Source organism: Stegastes partitus, unplaced genomic scaffold, assembly GCF_000690725.1.
Source record: "Stegastes partitus isolate 25-593 unplaced genomic scaffold, Stegastes_partitus-1.0.2 Scaffold672, whole genome shotgun sequence".
Lineage (NCBI taxonomy): Eukaryota > Metazoa > Chordata > Actinopteri > Pomacentridae > Stegastes > Stegastes partitus.
Genome location: NW_007578403.1, coordinates 73,260 through 86,664, shown reverse-complemented (window position 1 = coordinate 86,664; position 13,405 = coordinate 73,260). Strand labels below are relative to the sequence as shown.

Genomic DNA, 13,405 nt, shown 5'->3' with positions numbered 1-13,405 from the left:
AAACTTAGATAAAAGCTGGCAATAGAAATGTTAAAAATGCAAATTCGTAAAATAATAAACCTATTAAACAAAAAATACAGCCACAGGCGATGTAGTAAAACTTTTAACCTTCTTGTGTCCAACAGAAGCAAAGAATCACCCAAAGTTAAAGCCGTGAAAACGTTTCGGGCTCGACAACGGCAAGCAAAGTCTCTATGCATGGACAGGAGATAGAGAAGAATGTCTTGACTGAGTTTAGTCGGAGCTCCTCATTAGGCAGTGATCTATAGATCATGACCACATGCAGAAATCAATATGGCACCTGCTGGGATATTCCTCTCCTGCCAAGTTTCTGCAGACTGGGAGTCATCATGTCAGCCAATATTCTGATGCATCCACAGGCGTTCATGATGCCAACTGGAAATGTCATCACTCCAAACAATTTCTTCACTCGTGTGGCCCCACATCATCCCACTGATCCCTGAGCTTCACTGTCAGGACGATGCATTCAGTGTCCTGGTGAGGTTCACACCAAACATGCTGGATTGAGCTGCGTACGTTTATGTTGGTCTCATCTGAGCACAAAATGTGCTCCCAGTAATTATTAGGTCCAGTTTGGATTGAAAGCCGCTGTGCAAAGTCTGAAGTTTTCAAAACTAAATTGTGAAATTATCCACGCTGCAGTGAGTGTCTACTGCAGGGCCTGTATCTTCAACATCGTTTTTCTAAAGCATCTGTTTTTCAATATTAATAAAACAGACTACTCTACCTGCAAACTTCTGAGATTTTTGATTTGAGCGATTTTGCACCAGGGTGTTATTCACTTCTAACATGTGCTATACTTCCAAACATGCCTTAACATATGGTAAATGGTAAATGGACTGCACTTATATAGCACTTTTCTCCCTTAGCAGCACTCAAAGCGCTTTACAGTGTGTTCTCATTCACACACACATTCATACACCAATGGTGACAGAGCCTTCCATTGGGAGCAACTTCTGGTTCAGTGTCTTGCCCAAAGACACTTCGACTGCCGGGGATCGAACCGCCAACCTTACGATCAGAGGATAACCGCTCTACCAGCCAAGAGGTCAATGAGCTAATATCCCGCTAATCCCTGCCCTTTGCTGGGTCAGTTGATGGAATGTTTTTGGATCAATTGTTCCTTTTAACAGCTTAATCACACAATGCTGTACACTACATCTGGAGTTCATACAGTCAAAACCCAAAAGTTATTCTCCTTCTCCTGTTTTTTCATACCATGCGGATTGGAGGGGGAATCCACCATGGCAGACTTTTATTGTCCAAGAGGATTGTTGTATGCTGAGCTGAGCTTCTGTGTGAACTCACAATTCCTGGGAAACATTTAAACATCATTTCCAAGCAAATGAGTTTCTTGCTCTTTCCAGCTCATGAAAATTTGAGCCTCAGCACAAGAAACAAATAATAATAAACTGACACAGACTGAAAAGGATTCTACCCCTTTAGGCTTTGAACTACAATAATAATAAAAAAAACAATTAAGATTAACAACAAAATAAATCAACTAAAACAAGAACAGCTAAAAGTACAAATGAATCAGCCCATTCACGACCCTAACGGACACCCTGAGATGTAGAAGGTGCTCAATGTGTTATTGGGGATTTTAAATAACAAAATGGCGTTCCACGTAGGTTTTGAACACATGGGCTGCAGCCACAGTATAAACTGAGGCCTGCAGACTTTGTTGGGAACCCTCCGTTTTGCTGTCTGTGGTTACTACAGAAACAGGTGGACAGTGACTAAGCTGAGAACAGCATAATAACAGCAGAGCAATGTCGGGCTCGCTAGAGAGTCAGATGTTGGACAAATAAGACCTGAAAGGCCACTTCACCAGAAACAACGAGAGGTATGAAGCTGCATTCTCTTCATGCAGGTGAACATTTTGTAGTGGGTGAAATATGGCACAAACATGTCACAGCAGCAATACCAGTAAAGTACAGCGGCATCACAGCGCTGTTAAAAGACAGTTTTTTGTTCACAGCACATTACCTTCTGAACATATCCTTGCATCAGGCCAGGGAGGTGATTTTTTACTAAATCTATCTATGGACAGATTTTCACAGCAGGCGCAGTGGACGTTCTGACACCGTCTGGACACAGCTGTCGCTTCAGCTGCTCTCGTGCACGACGCTGTAGCAGTCACAGGGAACAGCACCGAGACTGTTTTCTACTAACGCTGGCAAAAACAAAGCAAGTCTCAAACTTAGACCGACACCACACTGTACAGCTCTGACGCTAGGGAGAGATTTGAAAAATACTATATTTCTCTCATTCATGGTCCTTATCCAGCTGCAAGGTGTCTCAGTGGTTAGCACCGTCGCCTCGCAGCTAGAAAGTCGCCGGTGAGGACACCCGGGATCTTCCTGCGTGGAGTCTCCATGTTCTCCCCGTGCAGCGTGGGTTCTCTCCGGGTTCTCCGGCTTCCTCCCACAGTCCAGAAACATGTTGAGGTTAATTGGTGATTGCAAATTGTCTGTAGGTGTGAATGTGAGTGTGCTTGGTTGTCTGTCTCTAAGTGTAGCCCTGTGACAGACTGGTTACCTGTCCAGGTGAACCTGTCTTCACCCTGAGTCAGCTGGGATAGACTCCAGCCCCCCATAGTGAGGATTAAGTGGTGTGTAGATGATGGATGGTCCTTTTTCACAGATAGTACACTGAAAATGTGACAATGGTTTAACAAAGTGCCTCGTCAGACAGTAAAACGTAAAAGCTTTGTTTAGCATAAACGTCTATTTGGTGCATCTCATGCGTTGGTTTGGAGCTAAACGTTCCACAAATGTTGATTTGACTGTCAAGACAATCACATTCAGCTTTTTCTCTGCCTCTGGCTCACACTCATCCGATGAGATTTTGTGACTAGTGAAAAGGTATTTCTCATCACGGGGGTAACTTCTCGAATGACGAATCAATTTCAAACCTTTTGTTTGCTTGTCTGCAGTGTCCAACGAAGGTACGCGGTTGTTTCGTGACTCATCTTTTAAAGCCACCCACAACGGTCCAAACACATGATGGGTTCTCTTTTCACGAGCTCTCAGTACATTTCAAAGACATCTGGTACTTGGCACTGGGTTGAATTTTTATGCATTATTCTGCATATAGAAGAAATGAATGACAGCGTACTTTTCAGTCGGTGACAGTTTCTGAAAGGCAAATTGAGAGTGCAAATAAATAAATTGTAATTTTACTGCTGACTGTCAACAGCTGTGTGTGGCCACTTCCCACTGCCCGCGAACAGATATGATTACACCTCAGATCAATTATGAATCGAACTGAAACAAATTTAAAGTTCTAGTACGACCGCTTTTCATAAAAGTAGAAGGAAAAAAAGAGAATGTTTCCTCTATTTTTGTTCATTTACACTTCAAACGAACTCTGATCTGAAAACAGGTAATTTAGAGCACAAATCAACATCTCCTATGTCTTCTTGAGTAAAGTTTCTTGCTGCATTGATCAATCAATCGTTACATGGATTATGGTCAGGGTGTAATTCAGAACTGCTCAGTCTGATGCACAGATTCACAGCAGCTGGAATTCGGTGTCAATAAAACAGCCTTGACGAAATCATCCACCAAGCAAACAATGCAAAGCCTCCCAACAAACACAGATGGACGGCACGACATAGGTGTGTTCCTCCAGACAGCTTCAGCATCACATCCAACATCTGGTTAAACAGTCAAAAAAATCCCCATGTCTGTGCTGGATGATTAGGATTTTTTTTTTTAAAGTGACTGCAGAGGAGATTAAAGGCACCAGAAAATGGCTCTCATCATGGATTTCCAAACGCTCAGCTAGTCTCTGTCCTGTCAAAAATGGCAGCATAGGGTATATGTGGAGGGCAAAGCAGAATGACACGGACACGGGGAGAGAAATAAAACATCCTCTTACCTTTCTGCTGATAAAATAGGCCACTGTGTCTGCTCCCTCAGCTGTCTGTCTGATAAATTATGGACACATCAACCGCCTTCAGCGTGAGTCTGAAACCTAAGCTAGTGAGGAGATCTGAGAGACGGACCTATGGAGTTTGATTACATTTATTACAACCACTGAAATTTAGTGGTGATGTTTTTCATGGTTAAATGGTTGTTTTTTTAACAAAATCTTCAGCTGTTTCTTTCACAGGAGGTCACATCTCCATCATTATCACATAACGAAGGATGAAAAATTAAGGAGAACCTTCGTATGTACAAGCTTCACCTCCTCCCCTTTATTTATACCTAATGATCCCGTGTTCGACAGGGGGGAACACGGTGTACTCAGATCCAAACTGACCTTTGTCTTCGCTTAAAAAAGGGGAAATGCTGAGTTCTGCCGGCTCTGAATTGTATCTTGCCCGTCCACCTTGCCTCTGCATCTCTAGGAGACGGTGTTTACTGAGTAGGTGCCAGGACGCTGTGTGATCAAACGTACTGTAGGTCCAAGAACAAACGGGCTCCATCGTGAATTACAGTAGCTGCCGTTACTCATCGGTACCACGTGAGCATGACAAACTCTGGGCGAGTCTTTGAGGATGAACAATTCTAGTTACATCATGCACTATCAAATTAAAAGACTAGGAAGCACTTCGTTGGTGGCCGAGGGAGGCGATGGGTACGAACGGCTGCACTGACGGACTGAATACTGACATTTATCACTGAACTGGCAGCAGAGATAATAACAATGACTTATCAGTAGTTGAAAACAAGTTTAACAATGGAAGCCATACTGTTAAATTGACAGATGAAACTTACTTTCATACATATATGACAGGAACCTTTAGTCTTATTTTCCCTGTGTGGTGCCTGTTTACCACATTTTATAAAACCACAGAGAAGAAATCTCCCTTTTCCTTGTTTGGAACCGTTTTAGGACTGCCTTGTCCACTCTATGACATCTTGCACGCTAAAACTACCTTTCCATTGCTAACATTTTCTAATTAAAGCTTTAGCTGGTGGACTTCACATCCCGAACGTTTTAACTCAAGTAAGCGAGTTAGTTGAACAAATGAGAGTAGTATCTCAGTCAAAGGCCCAACATGCACACAGGTGTTCCCAGTTGTTTTGGCTTAACGGGCCTCTGCTCAGGAATTAGATGAGACCACCAGAGATAAAGGAGTAACCTCTCTACAGCCAACAGGTGCGACCAAGCTAACAGATATATAGGCCCTGTTTACATGTAGAAAAAATGGTGATATTTCAACGGGTCTTTGGTTTACACGAAGCTACGAGTCACCGAACACGATCACATCTAAAAACTTTACATTTGCACGTAGACAGGAGGAGACGGAGTTTGACATCACAGTGTGCGACAACAGCGTCATCAGCATCACATGTGTGCGACCATGTTTTACATCCATATACTTGAACTGACATGTTTACAGTCAGTGTTTTCAAGGCTTTTACTGGTTCTGTCCTCTAACACCACATGTAGGAGCAGCTCCACTTCTCTGTCGGTCCAAACAAACGACCCCTTTGTCGTTGAATAACAAGAAGTTTTCATTGTGTTTTTTTCCAGGATTCTGATTGGCTAGCATGGCTTTATGCTTCTTGTTACACTGCCCCCTACAGGTCTGGCAGCTCATGTAAACAAAGTTTTTTTTAAAAAACGATCTTGTGTGAACGATGCCATTTTTGACAACGTAGATCGGTTTTGTGCCGGCTATGTGTGAACGTGGCCTGGGTCTGTACACCTACACAGTTCTCAGATGAGATCCAATCAGGCATAATAAGTGAAAGCACCTGAACCAGAAGGGGTAATAGTCATCCTGCAAATTGCTGCGGGGCTCGGTCGGGATAAATACATGAGTGTTTACATCTCAGCATGTACCGTCTTACTACACTAAATTAGGCCCAGTGCCACGATGCGTATCTCTTTTATTTTTACTCTGAGAGACACACAACTGGAGAACTAACTGCTCTTTAACAGGAGACGGCATATGTTCCCAACAAACATCACCTGATCGAGCGTATAGGCTGCCCACATTTAATAATGTCTTGGAGAGACTTGGTTGTGCTCATTCTGACCAAAAGACAGAGTTTGCAAACCGTTTAACTGGTCAATTCTAACTAAATGTCCTCTGGTGTGACTGAAGCAGTTTATTAGCAGAAAGGCTGAAACAATAGAGTCACAGGAAAGAAGTGCTGCTCCTCCTTCAATGCACACACTCTATCACAGCCCAGAACTGGTTGTACATAGTACAAAATAATAAAAATAAAAAACCACAGCAACTGATCTTCGGAGGCTAGGAGACCACTGGCTCTAGCTGCAGTCTCTTGGGATGTCCAAGCACAGATTCAGAATACCAATTATGCCGTTTCAGCCAACATACAGTGTTGTCAGAGCAAAAAGCTGCCCTCTCCACCGAGCCTCCACTGATCAATGATGCAGCAACACTACCCTCAACCATCCATTGTGTGTTCCTTATTGCTGGCGTGTATTGATGAAGCGAATGAAGAACTGTGTGATCTGAGGTGTGCTTAAAATTCATCTGGAACAGAGTTTGCTGTTTGCCGTTTCCACCGATCATGACTGTTCAGAGGGACAACTCATTTCACACTTATGACTGACGTTATGATGGTGACACCTCACACACACACACACACACACACACACACACACACACACACACAAACACACAAAATGGACATTTCACTGTTTTCATTTCTAATTCTCATGTACGGGATGCAAATGTGCCATAAATCACACACTGGTCAACAATCCTCCAACAAAAAATCCTTTAAAACAACAACAAGACCAAAGTGGACCCATTGTGGATCTGAGGACCACCACTGATGTGCAGGGTGGGTTTCTCATGTCTGCTCTCTGTGACCACACATCTGTCTGAATTTGTACCAGAACGTGAGGTCTTGATCACAGTCAGCCCTGCTGAGGGCGAGCCTGCCAACTTTCTCACTAATTAGTGCAGCTCTGGGGTTTAAAACACTTTAGTTTGTAGATTAAAATTGTGATGATTTCAGTCAGTATAGAGAATAAACGCTGTCACACAGTTTAGATGTCAACAGACAGACAGGTGGTGTTAAAGCAGCATGCGTTCAGGCCGTTCCTATGGGAATGTTTGGCTGATGTGGGCTGTCTAGGACGGTGGGAGCTTTCTGATGGAGCCTGGAGTGAAGCAAACATCTCATATTTACCACCGAACACACTCACATCGCACCTGGCATCCTGCCCGAACCATCACCTGTCAGCCACAAACACGAGCTTCAGCAGCACCGGCCTCGCGTGACAAAAACAAACGCAACATAGGTGTGTGTGTGTGTGTGTGTGTGTTTGTTTTTTTTTAACGCACACTTGTTACCGCGGCCGAGCTCGCTCACCTGTCGTAACTCCATCTGCTGTAGGACATGCTCCTGTTGCTGCCGACTCCCTCCATGGCCCCGGCGACAGAGGACGGACCGGACCGTGGCTGCTGGAGACAAATCACCGCCGCGCTCCTCTCGCCGTCTCACCGAAATGCAAACACCAACTAACGGAACCGCCGTGAAGTGAATGAGGCAGAGCGCGAGCCTCCTATGGACCGTACCACTCGCACGCAGAAGGGGGAGCGCGAGCTGTCAGCGCCAGCGTGCACGCGCAGCTGCCGATTTTTTTTTTATTTTCTTTAAAAATTTTTATTTATTTTTTAAAATCCATTCAGGAGCTTCGGCGGTTAATCGATCCGTCCTGAGCGGCTGCTCCCGGTGCGTGCGCAGGTTTCAGCCTCATTAAAGCGTCCAGCTGACGACAACGTGATTTGTTTTGATTTGCTGGCAGGTCAGGAAACCTGAAAGCCGACAGCAAACAGCGCTGAAGCTGCTTCTTCATTTGTGGATCAATGCAGGAACAGCACAGCACAGATATGTTCTCTCTTCTTTCCTGTATTTTTTTTTTAACCCTGACTTTGCTGCATTTTAATCCGTGGACACATACTGCATGTCAATTGGCTGCAATTTAATGCAAATGAGAAAAGGCCCAGTGCTCGTGCAGCTCGTGGCTTATTGCATGTGGGCGAAGCCTGCTGCTTCCTCCGGGTCAGTAATTGGTCTGCAAAGCAGTGATTTTGTGCAAACATGAAGGTGCCTCAAAATAACCCGTCAGTGGTTGAACTGATCCAGGAGAGGAGAAGGTGGGAATAAGACCAAAGGCCATGAAGCCCCTTGAGCTGCCATTTCAGCAGTTTTTTAATTTAAGCCAACAAATGACCGTTAATGACAGAGGAGCTGTGGTGGTCTCTTTACATTTTCTGTTGTTTATAGTATGTTCTGTCTTCACCATGGCAGAACCGCACCAGAACTTCCTCCACCTGATTTCATGCTTTTTGCACATATTGTGATTGTACATGACAGTAATTATAGTTGTGCTGCAGTTCACTCATTTTATGTGTTTTGTTTTGTGTACATCCTCTTTAGTAAACACCAGAGTCACATTCAGTGTTCACAAACTCAGCCAATGAAGCTGATTCTGATTTGATAAATACGTCACAGCGCTCCTAAGTTTAAACGACATCTTAATGTCCACCAAATACACAAACACTGACATATGTGCAGATAAAAAGCATTCACCCCCCTTGAAAGTTTTTACCTTTTTATTGCTTTTCAATATTAAATCATGATCGATTAAATTTGCTAATTATATACATGATAAGTCAGAAATGCTTTTTTTTTTGACAGGAAATGACAAAAAAAGACTCTTTCATGCCAAAGTGGAAACAGATTTCTACAAAGAAACGTCAATTAGTTTTAAAAAAATCTTAAATAAAGAAACTCAGGTAATGGTGTAGTGCTACAAAACCACACATTAAGTGAAATGGACGCCGTCTGAATGCAGCGAATTTGTCTCAAGTGATTGTAGTATAAAGAATCGTCTATCTGGAAGGTTCAGCCGCTGGTGAGTCAGTACTCCTGGCTATAATTACTCCATGAAGACGAAACAACACTGCAAGCAACTCTGTGAAAAGGTTATTGATAGGCCTGAGTCAGGGGATGGATCCAAGTAACTGAATATCCCTCAGAGTAGAGTTGGATTCATTATTAAGTAATGGAGGGAATATGGCGTGTGCATAAATCGACCCAGAACAGACCGTCCTGGATAATGGAGGCCAGTGAGCGAGGACACCAGCACAACTGTGACTTAGGGGAGAATATTTTTGATAGGCTCTTATTGCTACGATATTTAGTGCAAAAGAACAACTTTTCATCCACTGGACAAATGCAAGCGTTGTCTGTGAGGACATGGATGGATCCAGCTTTACAGCGGTTTGTTAAAGTTTATCATTTCAAAATGCTGAAACCTGTGCAGTGCAGTTCAGGTGTCACAGGAAAGTTTTGAATGTGTGATTGTTGCAGATGCATGTAATCTTCTATATAAATCCTTTTTTTACATCTAAAACCAGTGACAAACATGAAAGAAGACCTCGTTTTACAGGAACAAGGCTGTCCAAATTGTAAAGGATAACTGGTGAAGGTGCCCCCAGGGTAGATATTTATTTTATACTCTATCCATCCATCATCTCTACACCTTAATCCTCACTAGGGTCATGGGGGGCGGAGCCTATCCCAGCTGACTCAGGGTGAAGGCAGGTTCACCTGGACAGGTAACCAGTCTATCACAGGGCTACACTTAGAGACAGACAACCAAGCACACTCACATTCACACCTACGGACAATTTACAATCACCAATTAACCTCAGCATGTTTCTGGACTGTGGGAGGAAGCCGGAGAACCCGGAGAGAACCCACGCTGCACGGGGAGAACATGGAGACTCCATGCAGGAAGATCCCGGGTGTCCTCACCGGGACGTGAACCGGTGACCTTCTAGCTGCGAGGCGACGGTGCTAGCCACTTGCAGCCCTATTATACGCCAATCAAAGATCAATTTGACAGGATTTATTTCTTTGATGAGGGTAAAAGCTGGTTTGAATCCCGTGTCATGGACTTCATAGTCACCAGATCTGAACTCAGTTGAACATACATGAGGAGTTTACTGACCGATGTATCAGCTCCTTCCACCATTTTCATGAAAACATAAAATCAGGAAACACAGCTCATTACTTTTCCAAGTCTGTTCATGCTGCGTATTTTTCCTTCTTATTTGTCACCAATCTTTATTTCTCTATATTTCTAAAAACAAATATGTGTGTGTGCATGTATTGATTGATTTTGCTAAAGCGTGAGTATTCGGCTGCTTATTGGGTTCATTTCATGTCAACATTCCCTAAAGACAGCCGACGTGTCGACACATGCGACACCAGATTTTCATTCTCAGGAATCCACTGGAGTCTCGGTGACGCTCTCCTCATGGGAGAACGTATATCGTTCTCTTCACTATGACTCAGCGCACAGTGTTGGTGAACTACTTGGTGTTTTTTAAGCATTCTTACTTGTTATTGCAGCATTTATCAATCGCTGTAGTTCTTAAAGGAGAATTTAAAGGGATTATTAGCTCAGTAAATGTAAGACTACAAACACATCCTCTGGTTTTTCTCTCAGAAGCTCAAAATTGGAACAGACGAGTGCTGATATGTTTGTAGGTGGCAGCTTTTGAGGGCCTGGCCTAGATGTGTGTTTGAGCAGAGAAGGAACATGTATTATTGCATTTCCTCTGAAGAGGATGATTCTTGTTTTATGCCACACAAGGCTTTAGAGAATTTTAACAAAACAAGGAGTTAATGTGCGACTCAGACTCATGTAGATGGACGTAGAGTGGGACGAACCTACAGGATTGTTAAGATATGGTTTAAAAATCTGATCCGTTCCAGTTAATTCCTTATTGTTTTCTGAGGTATGAGTGGTCACATTGATTAGATGATACCTGTGGGAGTCGTACTGTGAGTAATGACGGGACAAAGCTTGGATTTCTCACATTCTGCTCGTCACAGATCCACTGGGGCTCAACGTGTCGCTGAAACACGATTCAGGTCCGTGCAGCATTTCAAATCTAAAAGAAATATTCCTTACCCCATCTGGCTCAATGACAGATTTTATTTTAGCACCAAAAGCTAGACACAGGGCAAAAGACACGGATGTGGAAGAAAAAGAAAAAACAGCATGATTTGGATGTACACTTGGATTTGCAGTAAGATGGTCAGTGGGTATTTGAAATTGCAGCGATTATAATAGTTCATTTGTGTGATTTAAAGCTCCTATGTAAAGACCAACATCTTTCCTAAACCCTCTCCTACTTGAACCGGCGTTTTACACTCTGAGCGGGCGGCGAACGCCACAAGATAAATATATTCTCCGTTTCTAAGCCACAATAAGAAATAAACATTCTTGGTCACATCTGGGTAAAGAATCCAATTTTGCAAATTTGGGCCAACAGTCATCTTCAGTTTAAAATAATCAAGAGAATTAAATATTCTTCTTTACATATATACACAGCTGTGCTGTGAACATGTATTCACTTATAAACATATAAAAATACTTGTCAACTAGTTTGATAAGAAAATAATGTATAAAAGTAGAGTAGAAACATTTAATCAAGTCCATTACTTCCATCATCTGATTTTCTTGCTGTTTTTATATTACAAGATGACGATATGAAAAACAAACTGCGGTACTTCATTTGAAAGCCTGAACAGAAGTACAGAAGTGGAAAGGGAAAGCAGAACATCGTTTTGTGTCTGTGGCGGTGACGGTAGCTCCACAGGTGGCAGGTCCAGTGAGTTCATGTCCCATTGGAGACGGCGGCGTGTCTTACGACATCTTAACGCTTCCATTTGTCTCGGTTCTCCAACTGGCAGACCGTCGGGATAAAAGTTGTGGTACAGAATAATTATCGAGGACACAAAACAAATACATTGCCACTGTGTTACTGGAATGGTGAGACAGTTACTGGATCTATGCTGCAGACTAAGTGTTGGACAGAAACGATGCGTCACATTGGAATGATCTGAACTGAACTGAGCTCTGAAAGCATCTCGACTCGCAACAGATAGATTCGTCGAAAACTGGATGTAGAGCAAAACAGCGTTCAGTGTTTTCCATCTGAAATCATGTTAGTTTTTTTCAAAGCTACACGACGTGCTACCAATAATCCTGTCTCTAGTGCTTCTTAGAAATCCAAACGACAAACGTGCGGCGTCCAATGTCGACTGAACCGCCGCCTTCGAGGAAAGAAATGTTTTCGTTACTTTGAGGAGATGGTATAGAATAAGAATCATTCAATCTATAAGACTTTAACAAAACAAAAAAGAAACTCTAATACAGTAGACACTCCATATTTGGCAATTGAAATGAAAGCAGGAACCACAGAAAAGGTAAAAGAATCCACTGCAGAATGCCAGAAACTTCTATCATTGTAGTTTTAAGGGCTGTCTAGGCATTATATTTATATACATACTTATATATTTAATTTCATATATGTAAAACCAAACTCAACCTCACACACTGTACTGTGGTGATTTAATAGGTCATTAGAAATACACTTTGAAAATCACAACAAATGTCACATATGTACAGTAGCAGATTAGCACATGGGAGTAAAGGTGGATATGGCACGACATACACAAAGCTTCGTAAGATAATCTCTCTGCTCTGCTCAGACACTGGAAACTAAAGAAAGTCATTAACATTCTGGATATATAGTTTTCATTCAATCTCGGTAGCAAGTACAAATGTCACTACAAGGCAAGAGAAGTCCTTCAGAGTACAAAACATTAATTTGTCAGGCTGATTTAGAAGGCAATGTTTAGTGTTGGGACTCTCTCGTGTGGATTAGATTACGGCTGAAGGTAGAGTGGTGTTAAAATTTGGCATTGTCAGTTGTCCATAGCGATGTCCTGGGGACGGCGGTTCCCGGTCAGAGTATCTCAGAAAAGGCCGTCTGAAGTCATGCACGTGGAGAAGGCAGCGGTCAGTCATCCACGGAGGATGTGATGTCAGGCAGAGTGGGTGGGGCGGTCGAGTAGCTGCATGAGTTACAGTGATAAGGCCGACTCAGACGATCACACAATGGCAGCCGCTCTTGTCTTTCTCTTTTCTTGTAGGTTCTGGCGACGGTGGACATTCCTGTTCTTGGAATTTCCTGGGAGTCAGGAGAAAGCAAAACTGTCACCGGACTGCACGCTTTTCTTTTTTTCATTGAATGCAATCTGATTGAAAGTGTGGCCCTGCGATGGACTGGCGACCTGTCCAGGGTGTCCCCTGCCTTCGCCCTAAGTCGGCTGGGATAGGCTCCAGCCCCCCCGCGACCCTAATGAGGATTAAGCGGTGTATAGAAAATGGATGGATGAATCTGATTGACCAGAAGCAGATTTTTCCACATCCATCTTTTCCTATAACTCGGATTCCCCTCCGTCCTCATGCAGGCTGCTCTGGAAGCTATTTACATAAAATTAGCATTATTCATGACCACATTCTCCGATAATTTGGAATGCTACCCAATGAATAATGCTAATTTCCTTACGCCGCA

The 13,405-nt window shown here is 43.1% G+C and overlaps 1 protein-coding gene across 1 annotated transcript in view; it reads right to left on the bottom strand.

Annotated features, from left to right (window-relative positions):
- Positions 1–10,954: 10,954 nt before the first annotated feature.
- Positions 10,955–13,405, bottom strand: part of rras2 (RAS related 2) — a 30,170-nt gene continuing 27,719 nt past the window's right edge. The window contains exon 6 of the mRNA XM_008290415.1: positions 10,955–13,018. Coding sequence (XP_008288637.1) covers positions 12,931–13,018 — 88 coding nt within the window. The 3' untranslated portion in view covers positions 10,955–12,930. The remainder of the gene's footprint in view (positions 13,019–13,405) is intronic.